The 12162-nt window shown below is 28.9% G+C and overlaps 1 protein-coding gene across 1 annotated transcript; it reads left to right on the top strand.

Annotated features, from left to right (window-relative positions):
- Positions 1-9545: 9545 nt before the first annotated feature.
- Positions 9546-11643, top strand: LOC113874873 (1-aminocyclopropane-1-carboxylate oxidase). Its single transcript, XM_027513091.1, has 4 exons — positions 9546-9713; positions 9871-10097; positions 10213-10546; positions 11104-11643. Exons 1-4 carry the CDS (start codon positions 9609-9611, stop codon positions 11392-11394), a joined length of 957 nt encoding a protein of 318 aa, XP_027368892.1. The 5' UTR covers positions 9546-9608; the 3' UTR covers positions 11395-11643.
- Positions 11644-12162: the final 519 nt, after the last annotated feature.

Below are 12162 nucleotides of genomic sequence, written 5' to 3'. Positions count from 1 at the left end.
TGTAAGCCATTAAAATTAAAATGCCCTCTTCTGTATTCAAATTGGGCATAATTGAGTATGTACTACAACTAAAGATTCTTGATGCAAAGTTAATTACTCCCGAACCCTTATCCTTATTGTATGTAGCTATGACAAAATAGAAAGTGAAAAAGGCATCATAAATGGATGAAGAAGAGTTCCTCCAAATAATTATAATAGATTGAAAAAAAAATCTATAACCACAACATCTTGTTTTGTTAAAGGTGACCTCTACGTTCGTTTGAATTAAACTATATTAATATATTCGAAGTAGATGTTATGCCGTATAGTACAAGCACAGCATGTTTTTGGACATGAAGAGCTTTATTATTTTGATTAACAATTATTGAGTTAGTGGGTGGTAGTCAGTAGTATCATGATTAGTAGTCTCGAATTCTCCATGTTGTAAGTTCAGCTTCAGAAAGCCCTTTTAGCGTTTATGTATTCTCCGCATCGTTAACGTCTCTTTCTCAACTTTTGCTGATGCCGATCCAATATAGAAACCCACGTATTTGTGAAATTGTGCAATTTGAATCTTTTCCATTTAATATGTGCGTCCAATTTTAAGATATGGTTCGGACCATAAAAATGAACGTTCTTGATTTCTTTGGAACCCTAGTCTCTAATTCACACCGGTCCGATATTATTCCCCCAAGACTCTAGTGGGAAGTAATGTTTTCATATGTACTTATGAGTTTCATTATCTTTTCAATAACAGTAGATACTTGGAGTTTTCGATTATCTTAATTTATTGGTCGTACACTTTTCTTTTTATATTTTCCTTCAATATTTAACTGGTTCTGTATCAAATTATTTATCGTAAGAAATAGTTTAAATGAGATAAGCAAGTTAAATTAAGGTCAGTCATTAAATGATCTCTCATGTCTAATTCTAGTAATTGATATTAGGATTCTATGATGCGAACTACACTTGTTTATAACTGATTGAAATCGCTTATATGTGTCATTGTTGTATATTAAATTGTGACCAATATTGTTGCAATTTTCTCTTTGTTTATTTCTCTCCCTAATATATGAAAGCCTAGATGAAAGTTTGGATATTTACCTTTTAAGGCATTTTAAACTCTAATAGGGAGCCTCAAAAACCAATCTGTTTTTTCCTATTGCATATTTGAATTTTTTTATCACTACGCATACAATTTTCTTTTTTCATTGATATACTTAAATTCTTAAACATGTCACACTTCCACTTCGGTATTGATTCCAAACGAATAATCTTTACCTTATTGGTTGGCGATTGGCGACTATATATATATATTCCCCCCTTATGAGTTCTCTTTAATGGCAGCTAATCAATACTGCATATGTTACATGGATGTCTAATTGAACACATCGGAACTTGATAAACGGAGATTCGATTCTCATATTGACATGGCAAATTATTTTCATTAAAATGTTTATTGATAATTTTTAAAATAATTTATTTATTTGTTAATTAAATTACTAATACAAATATTTAAATAAAAAAACTTAAATAAAAAGTGTTGGATATAAAAGAATGACAATACAATTTTTTCTTAAATACATATATCACCCTTTTAAAAATGAGAACATGTATAAATATTCCTGTGAATTGGGAAGCACATTTTGTACTTTCGAGATATAGAAATGTTCAAAAGAGGGGAATATTATTAGATATGTATATGTATACGTTAGTTTGGAGTGATAAGTGATAACATAGATAGCGTGTCATGTTGTATATATAGTTTACGTATATCTTTCAAACAACCTTTAAACTGATGCCTTTTACAGAATAATGTTAGGGCTAGCTTAACAATATACAACAAATTACTTATTTTATTGATTATTTTTTATTTAAAATATGGCGCAAATATTACATGTCCAGTTGGTATCCACTAGCATTTCCCCAATGCGTTTGATTTCTTGACAACCTAAACAGTGGCTATATACGTTGGAAATAGTAAATTTTAATAACAAAATAAGGACAATCAATTAAAAACACAGCTTAACGTTAGATTGTATAACGGTTAAAAATACCTTTTTAAAAAATATTTTTTATTTATACAAAAGAAAAATAGGTTTAAATTCGTTTTTATTATTTTTTAAATGATATTTTATTTTATTATTTCAGTGAAATTTTTTTATTATTCTATATTTGTTTATACAATTTTTTACGCATGTCTTAAAATTGAAGACTAAATAAAAATTTTATAATATTTAAAAAAAATAAATTACAAATGTAAGATACTCAAATAAATTAAATGGACAGATAAAAATGGCACCTAAAAGAAACAGTAATAAAAAATATATGAAAGATTAATAGAAAAATTATATAAAAAATTATGAGAATTAGATCACATTTTTTTTAAAAATAAAATAAAATTGGAAGTTATTTGAAAAGTAAAAATATTTTTATCAGCATTAGATTAAAATAATTTTTATTAAGTAATTATCTATTATATTTTGAATTCAATAAATATATTTTTGATAAAAATTATTATTTAAAAATATTTAACTTCGAAGAGAATATCAAGGTCGTTAAAAAAATTATAAAGGCTGCGTAATTCTCACAAGTTACAATGTCGGCGCTAAGGATAGGAATTTCAGAACACAAAATATACATTTTGAAAATTCCTACTAGACATCAGAAGATCTTTTTCCCTTTGTTCTTTGCCGATTATTCCCTTTGATGATTACAGCTCTATAATATAAGTCGTTGGAGTCACAAATTGGTATGCACTATGCACAAACAAGATAAGCAAGAACAAATTCTTAGAATTCAGAACAAGAGACAGTACCAAGTATCAGTGTGTGTGCTCTTCTTCTGCTGCCGAAAATTAAATCTGTACAACTGCATGATTAATGTTTATTTAAAAAATCAATTGGTATAATAAATAAAAATATAACCAAAAAAGTAATAGTTTTATAAAGTTTAAATTATTAATATCTTAATTTTCAGCAAAACTTTAAATGTCAAAGGTAGAGAGAGTATCATATCTCATTGGAAACTGTGGAAGGTATTATGTAATGATAAATGGAAAAATTATTCAACCAATGCTGCAGACCCGATGTGAATTACATATCTCACTATACTATGCAATGTTTGTAATTGAATTATACCATGGAAAATGGTTTTTTTAATCAATGTGATAAAAAAATTATGAAAATTAAGAATTGTTATACTGTTTACTAGCTATAGCATATAAGCTGACCAGCTTCTTACAATGGATATACTAATAATCATTTTCTTAAAAGTCTTCTTCGGAATCACAAGCTATTCATATTTGGAAAGGTATTCACCTAATTCGTTCAACAAATTGACTAGAGAATAGAATAAAATCCTCTTAATAATCTTGTATACGAACTTTCCTGGATAGCATGGTAGTCGATGAAGTCCAAGTTTGGATTGGAATTGGATCTAATCGGAGTTGCATGTTGATCACATATATATTCTTTGGAACAAGAGTCCATGTCATTAACTTTTTAAATGATTATAGGTTAACCAAATCTCTCCATCAGTCCACTAATGAAACGCTGGATTTGTTGAAATGACATCAGATAAAGAAAAAGAGACAAAGAATTGAGGGGTATGCATGTAGCTTCGTTACACTTTCCAACATTAACTGTTATAACATCCACTGGCTTGCTCGTGATTGTGAAATCTAATTAACTAACCACAACATGAGACACAACCTGCCACTGCCATTATAGAAAGCAACATTGCATGTGAGTCAAGACCGAAAGCTGGTGAGTCCAATTCCCGTCAACCATGCAGCCCATGCTTTTTGTATTAATTGACTATCAATTAAAAAAACTGTTACCAGTCAACTTTTTAATTATTAGCTAAAATTTTTAATGATTATAAAAATACAAGAAAAAATATCAATTTAAAAATGGATTTTATATTATTTTTATAGTTTTAATAAATTTTAACTAATAAATAACAGTGTAAAAAATGTTGTTAGCCATTAGAGTAAACAAAACAAAGAAATGAAAATGGGTCATTACATGGTTCTGTCTGTTTGTGGTAATGGAAATATAGCCCACAGTTTAGTAGTAGCATACAGAAAACCAAAATAATTAATTCCAGTGTGTCATTTCCATCTTCACACCCCCACACACCAAAACAAGATAAAAATAAAATTGATGCCATATAGATGGGGTGGGGTGACAATATAGTGGCAGTGAACTCTAGAGTAGAGCCTTTAATTTCGTTACATATACTTCACTCGCTTCTGGGTTGCATGAAACTCACGTATGTGTAAGCACTAGGCAGCCTCCTTTGTTTAATCAAGTCTGCGAATAGGAAAAGGAATAGAAACAAAGGAAAAAAAGACAAACAGCTAGGTAATTCTGTGTTAGTTGATGCCATTGAAAATTATATTTATTTGGTTGTTGCGTGTGACTTTGCCATGGGAATACAATGTTTCGCAGGGAAGTCGACAACACTAGATCAAGTTATATTCATGGTTTAATTGCATTTTTAATTCTTTTATTGCTGTTAGTATCTGATTTATTTTTTAGTAAATATTTGAACCTACCTTTTATTTTTTATTATATTTAATTCTTTTAAATTTTTTATTGCGACAATCAATTATAACCATTTTATTAATTTTTTTACTAATAGATTCTTAAAGTTTTTATTTCTCTCGAAATCTTTACTTTTCCCACATATTGTTTGATCTTGATTGTGTTAGGCTTAGATTTCAATGTATTAAAAAATTGAGTCAGAATTAAGACAAAGTTCTCCCAACTCATCTTACAAACACATTCTTAAATAAAATGGCAAGGATTTGAGAATTTATGTAAAGGAAAAATTCCAAAAAGACTTGAATGTAATAATTAAACTTATAATTAGACATGTGTGTGTCAAATCTAGTGTGAGTTTTGGCTTCTATAAATGATTTAGAGTTAGAATCAATTATGATATAGTTTTTATTCAGTGACTAAAAAAATGTGCTATAGTGACGGATTTTGATTTAAATTTTTGGAAGAATCATTAGATATATTTACTAAAATTATTCAATTAAAATTCATACTAGTTATATATAATTTTATCAAACTATCAAAATAATATATCAGCATTGAGAGTGCTTATAAGTAATAAAAAAATTTGGGGGGGTCACAGCTCTCCCCTGCTCCCATGCAAGAAGCTCTCCGACTAGATAGTAACACAATTAAATGTATGAATGATAGCTTAGATAACTAATAATGTTATATGTTTTTTAATTGCTCAGTTATGACCTATTCCAACTCCGTATATAAAAAGATATTAATGCATACCTCAAATACCTATCAAGCTGAATATAATATATACATCAAAATGAAAATGATTTGAATCCCACCTACACTTGTATTTTGTATCCGTGCATGAATGAATGCACGAATGGAAGCATTAACCACATCGTTGGTTCTTGTATGCTCAAAGGGATTCTGAAATTGAAATGAATGCTGATGCAAATTCTGCCGCGCGCGCACGAGTGAGGATAGTTATGGTGGGTGTCTGTGCGTAGTTGAGTTAGCGTCATCGATCATTTAGGATTTAACTACGCGGTAAGCATTTTCCGGAATCTCTCAATGCATGTCTTGTACGACGAACTCAGCCCCATCAAATTTTTCCTTTGTTAGTGCCATGGTGGTGATCAATCCAAAGGGTTACTTTTTCATTGGCCATAGGTCCTATAACTTCCTTAATTATTGGCATGCCATGCTTTCATCCTATATTAGAAATAATTTTTTCTTTACAAATTCAAATATTTTGGGTCAATGTGCATGAAGCATATGTCCTTAAAATTTTCAAGGGAAAACTTCGCTTAAAGTTAACATAAAAGTTGGTTTAAAGATATACTTGATGATGATGATGATGAAAGCAAATACACGTTGAATTTTCAAAGTGGCACAATTTATTTTTTATATCGAAATATTTTATTTTGTACAATCTAATTTAAAATGTGTTACCTTGTTCATATACTTATCGATGTTGGCTTTCAGTGAATGTTAAAAGAAGTAGACGACGATACCATACAAAGATAACACAAGAAAAGGAATAGTGTAATTAAATAGGATACGATAGGTATCTTGTAAAGTTATACTTCATCCTCTCGTTTGTCCCTTGACTAAGCCGCCGCTATATTTTTCTATCGAATTAGGTATATTAATTAATGAAATATAAATAAAAACAAAAGTGCTTTATTAAAATTAAAAGATTTGATACATCACAAACATAAAAAGTATATAAAAAAAAATACATAACTGAATAAATAAATCACTTAACAAGAAACTACTTTTTGTTAATTAGTAATTTTGAGTTTAAAATTTAGTTGTATATACCAATAACTTTATCGTCTTTAACACTATTACCCAATTCAAATTTAAATTGAATAATTAAGATTTTAAACAAATATTTTAAATAAAGCATTTTTGCAATGTATTTAGTGTCTTATACATCTATTACATAAGATAAAAAAAATTTGATGCCAATAATATTTTTTTTACATAATTTTATTGCATTATTTTTGTTCTTTTAATTATAAATAAGACACATAAAATAAATATATAATTTTTATTTTTATTTATTTAATCAATAAATATATAAATATTATTAGCAATATATATATATATATATATATATTATAAATTAATTGTTTTTGAATTATAGAATCACATGTTTTTTTTATAGCACATGTCTTATGGCTTATATCAAATCAAAACAAATCACTATTTTGTTAATTATTTAAATAATCTTAAAATATCTTCAAACACGTTTAAGTATAATAAGATATTCACGTGTCTTCATTAAAATAGTATTACATTAAGTTGTAAATTTTTTTAATTAAAACTATTAAAATATATTTATATTTTAATTTATAATTTTATTATTAATAGATAATTTTTGTGTGATGATTTTAATTAGTTATATATGCAACTTATTGTAATTAGTTATATAAAATACTGAATGTGTTTTAAAAATTAAAATGCACAATCATGACTCTTTATTAGAAAATTGTTTATTAAAATTTCAACAACTTTATAATTTATATTTACACACACACACACACACACACACACATATATATATATATATATATATATATATATATAATTTATCATAGTCTTAATTACTAAATTTTCAATTAACAATTATTACTATAATTTACCCTTTAGAGTGTAAAGTGTCAAATTATTATTATCATTTTTTCTATATTCTAAATATAGCATTATGTCTGTTAATTTTAATTTTTTTTAAGGTGTTAATTTTAAATTGAAGCGACAAGAAAAGAAGTATAAGAGATAAGTGATAAGAGATTCCTATACCTATAAAAAAAAAAGACAATAAGTATCGTGCAAAAGTAAAATGTTAATTTTGTTATTAAAATTATAAGTATATATAAATAAATTTAATTGATATTTATAAAAAAATTATCTCTAAATTTTATAATTATTAATTAATTTAATTTCTAGAATGAGCACAGTTAATTAATCTAGTCCTTAATATTATATATTCATCAATTTAATTCTTAAGTTTGATTTTATTACCGATTTGGTCCTTAAATTTTGATAATCATAAGATAATTTGAATCCTAACAGTAAAGATTAAATTGATTGATATATAATAAAAGTAAAGACTAAATTAGTTAATGAGTACCAAAGTTGATAAATAAAATGAACTAATTATCAAAATTAGGGCTCAAATTAATTATTTTTAACATTAAAAACTAAAACAATAAAAAGTTGTTAATTAGAAATTTTTTAAAATAATCTTTAGAACCAAATTATTTAATAATTATAATTTTAAAGACTAATTTAATAATTTACTTTATATCTTGCGGTGAAAAACTAAAGCTGGTGACAAACTAATTTTCTTTTCTTTTCATTGATGATTATCGAACCATTACTTACCACACATATTCTCTAATCTTTATCATATAAATGGTATTTTATGTACATCACTTAGTTAGAGTTTTTTAATTTAAAATTATTATCATATTATTAGTCTCTATACCTATATACATAATATGTTCTACCTGAAAAAGTAGGGTAGTGGTCTTTTTAGGTTGGAGAGAAGCGGGGCTTTCATTTTTGCCATCATTAAGTTGTCTCAACCACTTGCAAAATCCAGATTATATTTTCATATATAATTTGATGTCGGTAAATCCATTTTATTTTCAATAACAGAGAGGTTCATGCATGGATGATAACGTTTTGAGGTAGAATCTGAGGTTAGTGCCACTAATTGATAATTATCTTTCATCTTGTTGTGAATGGTACTTCAATTTCTGTGATACTGCCTTGCGTGAGTGAATCATTAGATCATAATGTCCAAAGGGCATTATTAGCATTGGCCTAAATTCAACAATCTTGGTGGAAAATAAAAAGAGAAAAAGAGCAGAGCGTGTATGAGGAAAGTAAACAGCCACTTGTGGAAGTGGGATTGGGTCAGTTTCTGAAGGAACAAGGAGAGGGTGAATAGCTACCCAAGTAGGGTCCCATTTCCTACCAAAAACGAAGATGACACAAACCCCTTAGGGCTTAGAGAGAAAGAGGATCATGATTCATGGCCACATTCTATGTGACAAAAGATGGTAGGGCTCCATCAAGATGTGAACACACCACACCCATACTCCACGAGTGCTGCTCTGTCTTTTTTAACTTTAAGATTATTATTAGATTTTGTTTCACATTATTTATCCGTTTTCCCTTTCCTTTTCCCGAGATTAAAGTTTCCCACCCAAATGCAAATATACGGTGAATGCATCTTCTTCTCTCATTAATTATTTCTAAAATAAACCCTTCAAAATTCGCAGTAAATGTTTTAACATCTTACCAACCTTTATTTTTTATTCGTATTCGTATCCGTATCCACTAACAATCGGGTTCTTTTCAACTTAAATATTATTATATATTTATTCCTTGTACACTTCGTTAACAAAAGGATAATATTACTATTCAATCGTACCTTATCACGCAATTGAAAATTTTGATTCTTTAAGAACTATTTAAAGAATCACATTTTTTTTTAGGATGTCACAGTATACAATTAAATAATCGATTTGTCAAGGTTAATTTTAGAGTTAAATTTAGTTGTTTAAAATTATTTTTTTATTTAAAATATATTATTATATTTTTAATAATAATAATAAATGTTTTTTTAATAAAACCATTATTTTTAATTATAAAAAATTATTCTAAATTCTAATGTTATTATATCCAAAAGTTCTAAATATGGCATTTTACGAGCAAACTTTCAACTTCTTTCAATCGATTCATTTTGTTCAAGATTAAAATATTATATAAGTACACATAATCAAGAATCAAATTTTAGTTAATATATATAAAAGTCAATTATCTATCACCACATTGAGTTTTGTCGGTGGTTTGTGTGTTAATTTTGTTTAAGAATTCCAATGTCAATGTAGCATGAAGAGCAACATCAGCAGAACATTTTCTCTTTTATATATTTTTTTAATTAAAAAATCTCTCCCTGTCTTAGGCACTCTCATTGGAGCCGAAGGCCTATAAATTGCACCCCAGACACCGGCACTCCTCACAGCAAATAGTGGCACAGCCTATTAAAGTGAGATAGAAAAAAACAAAGGAGAAAATAAGCTTATGGAGAACTTTCCAGTTGTTGACATGGCAAAGCTTAACACTGAAGAGAAAGCAGGAACCATGGAGAAAATAAAAGATGCATGTGAGAACTGGGGTTTCTTTGAGGTACTAAAAAACCTCTAATCTAAGTTGGTCACACTTTCCTTTTCTTTTCTTTAGCTCAAAATGAAAAACTTTCCTTTGCATATGTTAGAGTTTGAAGAGGCTGGGCTAATATATTCCTTTTTTGTGGTTTGCTTTAAATTGTTTTCTTTTTCTCAAGTTGGTGAACCATGGGATATCCCATGAGTTAATGGACACTGTGGAGAAGCTGACAAAAGAGCACTACAAAACATGTATGGAGCAAAGGTTCAAAGAAATGGTAGCAAGCAAAGGTCTTGAGTCTGCTCAGTCTGAAATCAATGACTTGGACTGGGAAAGCACCTTCTTTTTGCGCCATCTTCCTGTCTCTAACATTTCAGAGATCCCTGATCTTGATCAAGATTACAGGTCTAGCTCAACACCAACAAAACATCCTTATATTTGTTTGAGCCATTGTTTGTGCATTTGTGTTTTGTTTTGTGTGTCACAAAGACCATTTTTTTTGGTTTTGTGTGCATTTCAGGAAGGCAATGAAGGAATTTGCACTGGAACTGGAGAAACTGGCCGAGCTACTTCTTGACTTGCTGTGTGAGAATCTTGGGCTAGAGAAAGGGTACCTGAAGAAGGTCTTTTATGGGTCCAAGGGCCCAAATTTTGGCACCAAAGTTAGCAACTACCCTCCTTGTCCCAATCCAGAGCTCATCAAGGGCCTCAGAGCCCACACAGATGCTGGTGGCATCATTCTACTTTTCCAAGATGACAAGGTCAGTGGACTGCAGCTTCTAAAGGATGACCAGTGGATTGATGTCCCACCAATGCGCCATTCCATTGTCATCAACCTTGGGGACCAACTTGAGGTATATTATATTTATGAATTCGGATTTTCTCATATTCATAACTAACATGATATGGGCACCGTGGAGAAAGTAAAATATTATTTTTTAACAACTCACCTTAATGGCTGGCAAGTCCTACTGATTAAAATTAATAAAAATATTGTCTTTCTCTCTTTAACATGATGATATTATGTTACTCAATAACATAAAAGGATATAAATCATATATTTATTAGTTTTGTTTATATTAACTTTCATAACTGATTTTAAACTTAAAAAAACATTTTTTTAAGTATTAATTATACTTTTTGAATTTTCATATAATAATATTTTTTAATAAAAGATTGCTACTTTTTTTTTTTGCTTAAAATAAGTTTTATAAGCTGATGTTATCAATTTTCTGTATTTATATACATAGAAATAAATATATATACATACACATGCCCCGCTTGCTTAATATTACTTGTAATTTCATACATCTTGTGAGCCTTTAAGCATATTCAAATGATAGGTGAAGGAATGCATGCAACGTTAACTTTGATGATTGTTTTAACGCCTTGGAGTTTGTGATCAAAACAGGTAATTACTAATGGCAAATACAAGAGTGTCATGCACCGTGTAATGACTCAAACAGATGGTAACAGGATGTCCATAGCCTCGTTCTACAACCCTGGCAATGATGCCGTGATCTCTCCAGCACCAGCCTTGGTTAAGGAAGATGAGACGAGTCAAGTTTATCCTAAATTTGTTTTTGATGATTACATGAAGCTCTATGCTGGCCTCAAATTCCAGGCCAAAGAACCGAGATTTGAAGCTATGAAGGCCATGGAGTCACCCAGCATCAATTTAGGGCCCATAGCAACTGTCTAAGCCTGAGATTGAAGGATTATATTAGTCATATGTGTTTTACTGAGATTACTGATTACCCCTTGGTATCTTTGTTTGGTATGGATGCTGGATGCGCCGTTAAGCATGTGTAGCATAAATATAATATATAGTTTAAAAATAAAATATTAGCTTGATCTGATTGATTCTGTGTGATATATGTCTGTGATGGTTAAGTTGGTGTCATGTGTTGATGCACTAGTTTTATTAGAAAGTAACCCGATCTTAGCCATTTTATAAGGAACTCTCATGATTCTTCTTTTGGCTTACTATGCTTTGAAGTAATCTGGTCACGCGATAGAAAAAAAATTTAAAATAATTAAAATGGAGAAACTGCGAAATTTATTAAAAAAGGCTTAAAAGTTATTCACCATTAAGAATTCCTAGGCATTGCTAATCTGTTCAACCTTTTGTTTTCCCGCGGAGTACGAATACATTCATATTCAATGACTTGATTAATTATTTTTATCCATCATTTTTATTCAAATTTAGCACGTTTTTCCTAAAGTTGTTGAGGAACAGTTGCCGACCTGATAATGATATCACATTTCCTTTGAATTGAAGTTCCATTTCCTTTTTTTTTTCAGACATCCCAGGTTTAAATGATGTATAATGTATATAGGTCAATTGTGTTATAGGCAAAACATTTATCAGTATCTCTAATTTCTCTGTCCTGGTCAACTTCTATTGCCAAAGCAGTTTCTTATAAATTTCAAGTTCCATTTGGAGATTGAAAGGCATCAAATTAAATAA

Source organism: Abrus precatorius, unplaced genomic scaffold (genome assembly GCF_003935025.1).
Source record: "Abrus precatorius isolate BTA unplaced genomic scaffold, Abrus_2018 Scaffold8, whole genome shotgun sequence".
Lineage (NCBI taxonomy): Eukaryota > Viridiplantae > Streptophyta > Magnoliopsida > Fabales > Fabaceae > Abrus > Abrus precatorius.
The sequence above is the reverse complement of the archived record's forward strand: the minus strand, read 5'-3'. Positions and strand labels throughout refer to the sequence as shown.